The sequence below is a fragment of the Abramis brama genome (assembly GCF_963993115.1).
Source record: "Abramis brama genome assembly, chromosome: 3".
Lineage (NCBI taxonomy): Eukaryota > Metazoa > Chordata > Actinopteri > Cypriniformes > Leuciscidae > Abramis > Abramis brama.
In genome coordinates this window covers 14119685-14129271 of record NC_139965.1, presented here as the reverse complement: position 1 = coordinate 14129271, position 9587 = coordinate 14119685, and the positions used below count along the sequence as shown (strand labels likewise).

The 9587-nt window shown below is 38.1% G+C and overlaps 1 protein-coding gene across 1 annotated transcript; it reads left to right on the top strand.

Annotated features, from left to right (window-relative positions):
• Positions 1 to 827: 827 nt before the first annotated feature.
• Positions 828 to 8597, top strand: LOC311078995 (amino acid transporter heavy chain SLC3A2-like). The gene is made up of 9 exons (XM_084108102.1): positions 828 to 2801; positions 3782 to 4034; positions 4143 to 4330; positions 5238 to 5411; positions 5949 to 6037; positions 7117 to 7247; positions 7458 to 7755; positions 7842 to 7904; positions 8012 to 8597. Exons 2-9 carry the CDS (start codon positions 3844 to 3846, stop codon positions 8357 to 8359), a joined length of 1482 nt encoding a protein of 493 aa, XP_083964228.1. The 5' UTR covers positions 828 to 2801; positions 3782 to 3843; the 3' UTR covers positions 8360 to 8597.
• Positions 8598 to 9587: the final 990 nt, after the last annotated feature.

Sequence of the window (9587 nt, the reverse complement as noted above, 5' to 3'; positions counted from 1 at the left end):
GCGCTGCTACTGCAAAAGCTGACCTTGAAGGTTGAGCTGCGAGCTCATTGGCTACTGATACAGCAGGAACCAGTCAGCTGTGGCCTATATACAGTACAATGATGTCGTGATTGCAAGCAGATTGAGTTAAGGACCTGAATCAGCCTGCGCCATCTAGAGTTTCAAGACAGAACTTTGTATTGTAGACATACTTGTATTTTTTTTTAGAATTTTGTCTAAACCTTTTGTCCCTTGTTTATTTCGAGAATGTATGTTTTGCATACAGACAGAATTAATGGTTTAATATCATTTTATACTTTTTGACACAAAAGTATAAAATGATGCAATGATAAGGACCTACAGAGAATTAAAATGGTCGCCTTAGATGGATGTCTGTTGGTTGACTTGATTCACATGCTATGCTCAAAAGTTTTGGGTCCATAAGATTTTTTTTAAAGAAATGATTTATTTTATTCAGCAAGGACACATTACATTGAAAAGTGACAGTAAAATCATTTATAGTGTTACAAAGGATTTCTGTTTCAAATAAATATACTTTTTTGGACTTTCTATTCATCAAAGAATCCTGAACAAAATAATGTATCATGGTTTCCATAAAAATATTAATCAACTCAACTGATTTCATCTGTAAAAACAATGATATTTTCTGGAGGTGCACCGATTGACCGGACATAAATCAGAACCGAACGGTTTTTACTTCAAAAACGATTGCAACCTTTTTTTGGGGGGACCGAAAAGTTTTGATGGCATTTTCTTTTCCTCTACCTCCCAATACCTGTTTATAAGCTCAGTGCTGCTTAGTGAACAGCGGTAACCAAGGACATGCTATTTCGCTGTTGTTCAATAAGCGCCACCTACTGTCAGAGAGTGAATTTGCAATTTCATTCACTCAGTCTGCTGTTTTTGTTTTGTGAGGGCAGGGCCATCACTAGCGGGGCGAAAGGTGGGGACTATTCTAGGGGCCCGTCACTGCTCATTTGCATAAAGTAACATTTTTGTCACCTGACTCACGTTGCTTGACATTCTGTCGACTTCTAACGGAAGTCGCCAGCCCTTCATTGAAAATGAATGGGATCATGTCGCTTTGTCGCTTGGTGTCACAATTTCAACCGAGATGACTGGAGTAATGATCCTGAAAATGTAACTTTGCATCACAGGAATAAATTAAATTTGAATATATATTAAAATAGAACAATTTTCTTTTAAATTGTAAAAATATTTCACAATGTTACTGTTTTTACTGTATTTTTGATCACATAAATGCCGTTTTGGTGAGCATAAGAGACTTCTTTCAAAAACATTAAAAATATAACTGGCCTCAAACTTCTGAACAGTGTAATTGTGAACTTAACAAGCATAAAACAAGCAATAATCTATAGGAATTTATGGACAATCTCAGGCTGATTAGATTAGAACACTACAGGATTCTTTAAAGCAGAGTTTGAAACAGACAGTCTGACTCTCCCAGTACAGAGAGAATTATATTGGTAATCCCTGTGACCCTCCCGCTGCCCTGGGACTGTTTGAAATTCTCCTCACTGTGAGGCAGAAGGGGCCAACATACTGTTCTGTCACATGGGAAAAACACTCACACATTGTTCTCTTGGTAGGCTGAGAGGGAAAGTGAACACTGGCAGGAGAGAGAATTGTTTAGAGTATTTATTTGCTGAACAACCACATAAATGTTAAAAATGAAAATCAAGGACTAATGAGGGAAGCACAGTCGAGTTGGAAGTACAATGTTCATTGTGATGAGATTGCTGTTGAAAGGAATCATGACAACTACAGTCATGAGATAAAGAAACTGACTGCACATTGCACAATGTGGGTTGAGCCGACAACAAGTTTGGAAAGTATGCCATGTGGCATTATAAATCACCCACTTTTGTTGTTCCCTCCTTCCATTGTCAAGCAAGCAGGGATATAGGCATGTATTTCTTCAACTGGAAAAGAAAAGAAAAAACAGACATAAAATTAAACCTCTGCGTTTTAGCCTATATTCACATGCAACAACCCATCATGCATGCATTGGTGACTGGCTTGTGGCTTTTTACCATTTATGGAACAAAAGTTTTCTAACCTATAGCAATAAAATATTCAATTTTACCCATGCAATCATGATGAGCAATCTTGTTTCTAATGTTTTTTTAGGGAAACTTACTTTGATAGATCTGTCTCTTATTAACAGACATTATCTTGATCAAATTATTCAGCCTTTGTGTGCAGGATCTTTGTTACAGAAAGCTCAACCCAGTGTTTTATGACATGACTGTGCAATAAATACAGTTAAGCATTGCACTTTATGGCTATAGTCTTAAGAAGACTGCCTGAATGTTATGAGTAAGCCCTTTTTTATTACTATGATTTTTTTTAGCGTTTTTACTCCTCAACTATTTTCTTTTTCATCAGAGAGAGTTGTATTGGTTCTCATGGGGGTGTTTTTTCAGGATGAATTCCAGTTCACTCACGTGAACTCAGGCTCAATGATGCGCTCGATCAGGGAATATTTAAGGTGGAAGCTCTTTAGGATCTATGATTGTATTACAGTCGTGATTGTAGTGTAACTTCTCGAGCGGTATGCAAATTCAGTAGGGTACATTAAAACGCGTGTAGTTTTGATGTCGTCGCAGAATACTATTAGAATAGTCTTATCTGTTTCCAAGATACTTTGGAGTTCCTCCTTAGATGGGCGGGTGCAAGTGGAGTCGACACTATATAAACTGGATTGACCATCAGATCTGGTCTCTGTAGAGTTTAACGGCGCGAGTCCTGCTTGAAACGGAAGCTTCTTCTTTTTGCAGGTATGTCTCGTTCATTTATTCATTCATTAGGATTATTGTGTGTTTTCATTATTTAACATAGCCTACTTTTATAAAAACATAATTATGCAAAAACATAAAGTAGCCTAATATGGTATTCTGCAAACAAATTTGAAACGCGTTTAAAATCTTTATTTTTTTGTTGATTTTATTAAGACATTTATTTGTTTGTTTGTTTGTTTTGAGTTAGTATTTTAGAGGTTCTATTGTTGGTTCTGTTAGCTAATCATCATTTTCCGTTAACCTTCTATGTATCGTCACTTATAAACTACAAAGAGAAAATTGCATTCAGAATACAATAATATTAAACAATAACATAAAAAAAAAATACAGGTTAGTATTAACATATAACCTCCCCTTCAGCCAATAAAATTAAAATCTATTAGCCATATGCTTGACACTTTTGGTAACTCAAGGAAGTGAAAGAGACATTAGCACATGTTAGGTCACATGCTGTCAAGGCTCCATTGTGAATTCATTTTAGACTAGGCAATACATAAATTCAGTTAAAAATATATATCATTGTGCATCCGAATGTGTTTTCTTAAGTTGTTGGTCATTTTTAATGCACATTTTGTAAAATCAATAACTCAAAAGACCAAAAAAATCTGTGTGTTATGCATAAATGACAAAGTCCTTAGGGGATGCATATTTTCTGTGTAGCTGGCACTATTGTTCATAACTGGCAGGCAACAATAGCCTTTTTGCCTGTGTTTTAGGTTGATGTTAGTAAGTTTTATAGAAGACAGGGAGAAAAAGCTGTACTTTTCCAGAAAGTATTGATGATAGTGAACAATAATTTTCCCTAATAAGTGCATATTAGACCATAGAAAAGACCATAAATAAATGATAAATAAATGAAACCCTAAAAAAGGTCAAAGGTTCAGATTTTGAAAACTAATTTTGAAAGTTGATTTTAGTCTTAAATATATGTCAAATATAATGTCATTTATTTTTTCTAGCTGTGATTTCATAAGTAGTTCCACCGAGGGTTAAACAGGCCGCTCTGAAATCACCGTCAAACATGAATAAAGACGACGACATGAAGGACGTAGAACTGAACGAGATGGATCAGGAAAAACTGCCGATGACCGGAGAAACTCCGACAGGCACTGAAAAAAATGGCTCTGTAAAGGTCAAAGTGCCTGAGGACACAGAGGTCAAATTTACGGGCCTCTCCAAAGAGGAGTTAATGAAAGTTGCCGGTACAGCTGGGTACGATCTATCTATCTATCTATCTATCTATCTATCTATCTATCTATCTATCTATCTATCTATCTGGTGCAAGTATCTATCTCTCTATAATTTACATGTTTTCTACAGGTGGGTACGGACTCGTATGGCTTTGCTGGTTCTGTTCTGGCTCGGCTGGGTCGGCATGTTAGCTGGAGCAATAGTGATCATAGTACAGGCTCCACGCTGTAAACCCATTCCTGAGATGAACTGGTGGAACGAAGGTCTTCTGTACCAGATATCTGACCTGAGCGCTTTCTCTGACAATGGACTGAAAGGTGAGAATGTCTCCATTTAATGCCTGAGTCATTTGCAAATTGCTTACTATTTGTGTTAATCATTGAAAAAATGGGAACACATCTTGCCATCATCTCTCAACTTCATACGCTCTTGATAAGTAATACTATAATAATGATCTATAATACTTTTTTAATAAACAAATCAGACAACAGGCATCAAGTACACGAAAGTCCCAGTATTTTGGCTCTTTGCTAAGATAAAACACTAAGGCCTGGTTTCACAGACAGGGCTTAGATTAAGCCAGGATTAGGCCTTAGTTTAATTAGGGCATTTAAGTAGCTGGGCAATTCCACGCAAAACTGTCACATCCATAACGCCAGCACAATGCCATTGTATTTAGTTGGCGTTATGGATGTGACAGTTTTGCGTGGAATTGCCCAGCTTTTATATTAGAAAAAAACATTACTGATGTGCATCTTGAGACATATTTTAAGATATGTCAGTGCGAGTGCAATAAAACAGCTCAAACATGCATGTTGGTTTGGGATTAGCTTAAGCCTTGTCTGTGAAACCGGGGGTAGAAAAAATGTCAGATTTGCTGATGCCGACTGTCTTGTGACTCCGTCATGTGAGGAAGCATGTGCTGATCTGTGCAAGATTCTGCCCTCTCTAAACTCAACTTTGGTTGAGTTTGTAATTGTGATATTGCGCAAGTATTCACACTCTCACACACACTGTAGACTAAATTAAGATAATCAAGTACAGTGACCTTAAACCTTGATATCTTCAGCTGTGCACAGTACTGTGGTTAATCAATCAAAGCAGATTAATAATTAAAAGACCGTTCTGGAGTTAAAGGAAGCAGCTTATCTGATGATGATGATGATGATCTCTCATTCACTTCCTCTTCTTCTTTTTAACTCTTCTAACTGTCATTATCTGCAGGAGTGGAGGAGAAGCTGGACTATCTGAGCCAGATGAAGGTGAAGGGGCTTGTTCTGGGTCCGATACACACTGTGCAAGCAGAAAAATCAAACACACTGGAACTAACTACCATTAACCCTGAATTTGGCTCTGAAGGCGACCTGACTTCTCTGTTGGAACGAGCACATAGAAAAGGTGAACTCACTTGTTTACTATGATGGTTTTCGAAATAAAATATCAGCCTCGTCACATATTGATCTTTTTTGAAATCGCTGGAATAGACCTTATCATTAAGATCCTGCTAGTTTTAGGGGAAGGCTGTCTGAAACGGTTGTCAGTTTAACCTCTGACCTCAACTACGTGGCATAAACGTTTTTTCATACAATTAGCGTCATTTTTTTAAGTAGTTCCTTATATTGGAAATATATAGAAATATACAGAACTTTGTCACCTCACAAACAATCTGTATGTTCCCCTGGCAGTTCACAGATAGATATTGTACCATTTTAGTGTCAACAGGGAGGACTGGCTTGACACTGACAGTAAATCAAACACGGTTGTGTGGATTTAGCAGGAACATCACTGTCGTTTCCAGAAAATAAAGGCATCATACAAAGCAAACATTAGGCTTTTGGTTTTGTCAGGAAGGATAAACTCAGGAAAGGTCATTTAACAGCCTTCTGGTTTGTTAACTCTCCCCCTCCTCTCCTCGTTTTCCTCTCTCCCTCTCAGGAATCTCCATAGTGCTGGATCTAACACCCAATTATGAGGGAGTTTCAGCCTGGTTTGACAGTGCTGCTACTGTTGCTGAGCGACTCAAGGTAAGTGCTGATAAGAAGAGGGTCGATTTATTGATGAGAGAAAAGGCAACAAGATTTTGAGATGTATAAAGAGACTAAACAGGGAAGAGGGGGAAAAATCAGTACACTACCGTTCAAAAGTCTGGGGTCACTTTTTATCAGTGTCAGTAAAGACTGTTAAAAAATCATATTCAAGTTAATGCTGTTCTTTTGAAAGTTCTCTATTCCTCAAAGAATCCTGAGAAAAAGTGCATTTCGGTTTCGCATTCGACCGGATTGCTTTCTTAGTGTAAACGATCATGTGTTCCAACAGCCACAAAAGACCGTCTACTCTCCGTCTGCTGACATAACATGTAACATTATGAGAAGCGCTGGCCAGACGGGGTTTAACTTTGTCGGCTGAAGACCCAAGTTTGGTTTGAGGATGAAAAACGTACCAAACACAATGTTCTCTCACCATTCCTGTTTTCTAACACACACTCACAGCGTTCGGCTGATCTTACGGCTCAGAGCAGAAACTAAAGCTGATGCTCTCTGTGTGTTTTTCTGTTGCATCCGTGTGCGTTTATATGTAAATTGCTTGAGCTTATTTTGTCCATTAGATTGAAAGATCTGAAAAAGCCCATTTATTTACCCGCCCATAGACCCTCCCCTCGAAGAAATCAGGACAGAAGTGGTTGAAAGTGGACAAAAGAGTCGGATTAAAACACCAGATGTAAATGGGAATGTGTCTCCCTCGTCTACTTGAAATCCGATCAACCAAAATGCATCTTTTATACCAGGTGTAAACAGGGCCTTAAAATTGTTTCTGAAGGATCACGTGATACTGAATGAGCTGCTGAAATCTCTGCTTTGCAGTTTTTCATGAAGAAAATCTATAAAAACAGAAAGCAGTTTTTTAAAATTGTAATACTACTTCACAATATTACTGTTTTTACGGTATTTTTAATGAAATAAATGCAGCCTTGCTGTGCAGAAGAAAAAGCTGACCCCAAACTTTTGAACGACAGTGTAAATGGAAACTAAAAAAAGTGTTATTCAATAATTAATCAATGCCATATAAACAGATTTATTTGATCCATTCTATGGCTTCATTGTAGGAGGCATGCGTATACTGGCTCAGTAAGGGGGTGGATGGCATCAGCTTGTCTCATCTGAACGTCATCGCAAACACAGAAGCCTGGCCGTCTATTCAAGCCATATTCAACCAAACTGAAGAGACCAAAAAAACGTATGTGCTTGTGGCTAGTGAAGAACTAAATGGGGTCAGAACTCTGTTGGGAAAATATAACTAGTTAAACAGAGACACCTGGTGGACAGAGTGGGGTACTGCTCACAGCTAGTGAATACAGAATTTCCAGAGTAAAGAAATGTCAAAATGCAATTTTCTCTGACAGTTTCCCCTTACCCAAACCTCTCCATCTCTCCTGATCTCTCTCAGAGCTCTGATGGGATCAGTCACCGGTCTCTCTGTGGATGAAGTCTCTCTCCTGCTGAACCGCTCAGGTGTTGACCTGCTCCTGACTGAACTGGCTTATCCGGCTGAGTCCGGCGTGAGACAGGCACAGGTGATACAGAAGCTGTACTCTGGTCACTTGCAGACGAGTCTGGGCTGGAGGCTGAATGGACGGTCTCTGGGATCTCCAGCAGTGCCAGTGAGGCTCTTTCACACACTGCTGTTCACGCTGCCCGGCACTCCTGTGTTCAGCGCCGGAGACGAGGTCGGACTCAAGGCAGGGGTGAGTGGAGCATGCAATGAAAATCAAACAAGATGTCTATAAACCTTTACTTTATTCATGAAGTTGACATAATTAAACCCATACAGGAGAAAATTCAAGCAATGTGGGACTTGGAAAGTAAAGCAGAAGATGCCAATGTAACGGCAAAGGTACATTTACATTATCGCATTTTCACATTTCTCTTCATATCGCTGTAGTAAATGCATATTTTAAAAACACATGCACTCTGTTTCTTCCTTTCGTTCCTCTGACTCAGACTGTACAGGAAGAGCGTACCACAGTACGTGACTTCTTCAAAGCGCTCAGTGATCTGAAAGGAAAAGAGCGATCGCTTCTGCACGGAGAATATGTCAGTCTTTACAGTTCAGCCACTTCATTAGCATTTCTCCGCCTTTGGGATCAGAGCGAACGCTTCCTGGTCGCCTTAAACTGGGGAAATGTCTCAGACACCATGACTCTGATCAACAGTGACCTGCCGGCCGAGGCTCGGGTCCGTGCCACCACAGATGCTGAGAACCTACCCGTGGATCGCAAGGTGTCCTTAGAGAAGCTAGAGCTTGGGCCCAAACAGGCTGTTCTGTTGTCTTTTCCTTATCCTGGTTAGACACACACATACACACACAGACAGTCCTTAATGTCTCAGATCAGAGTCAACACTGTGCACATGTTTGGAAAGACTTATGAGTGGAATAGTTTATATTGAAGTTATAGGAATGATTTTAGGGGCACTAACTTTGAAGCAATGAAAGGCCAGTTGTCACAGTTGTTGTAGAATAGAGTATGATTTCCATATAGAGACATGTAGATCTAAAACACCTGCTATAATAAAAAACTAAAAATGGCTACTGTTTTTGTGTGAAACTGTCCACTTTACTGCACTGGTGTGGTTAATGCTTAAAGTATATCGAAAGAAAGTTGTTTTCCGTCTTGAATTTATTGACTTATTTGTTGTTGCAGACCACAGGAGAGGAGAAACATCTTGAAGTGTTCACCAGATATTTAAATAATATTAATTAAAACAAGACGTTACTTTTGTAGATAAAATATACAAAGTTCAAGATTAACAGAAAAATCTTCCATGCATACAAATATTTAAACACAAAAGTACACTACAATTCATATTGTAGTCAGTAAGATAATAAAAAAAAAGTTTTTACTTTTATTCAGCAAAAATTGCATTAAATTGATCAAAGTGACAGTAGAGACTTAAATTGTTACAAATATTTATATTTCTGTCCTGACAACTCTCTGAGTGTTTGTCATGGTAATGGATATGACAATGTTATCAGCCTGCGCCATCGAGAGTTTCATGGCAGAATTTTGTATTTCAAATTAATGCTTCTTTTAAACTTTTTATTCATCAAACAATCCCAGAAAAAAAAATAGAACATGGTATCTGTCTATCTATCTATCTGTCTGTCTGTCTATCTATCTATCTATCTATCTATCTATCTATCTATCTATCTATCTATCTATCTATCTATCTATCTATCTATCCATCTATCCATCCATCCATCCATCCATCCATCCATCCATCCATCCATCCATCCATCCATCCATCCATCCATCCATCCATCCATCTGTCCATCTGTCGTTCTATCTAACCTTTAAGAAGCATATCAGTTTTCAACATTGATAATAAGAAGAAATGTTGACTGGAGTAATTATGCTGAAAGTTCATCTTTACATCACAGGAATAAATTACATTTTAAAATATATTAAGATAGAAAAGATTTATTTTAAACTTTAATAATATTTTGCAATATTACTATTTTTATTGTATTTTCGATTTAATAAATGCAGCCTTGGTGAGCCTTTCAGAAATCTTACTG

Excerpts from the sequence above, each read along its gene's own strand:
- LOC311078995 (XM_084108102.1), top strand. The coding sequence starts at position 3,844 with ATGAATAAAGACGACGACATGAAGGACGTAGAACTGAACGAGATGGAT. Across the intron at positions 4,035-4,142 it reads AAAGTTGCCGGTACAGCTGG|GTGGGTACGGACTCGTATGG; the intron begins GTACGATCTATC and ends TGTTTTCTACAG. Across the intron at positions 6,038-7,116 it reads CTGTTGCTGAGCGACTCAAG|GAGGCATGCGTATACTGGCT; the intron begins GTAAGTGCTGAT and ends GCTTCATTGTAG.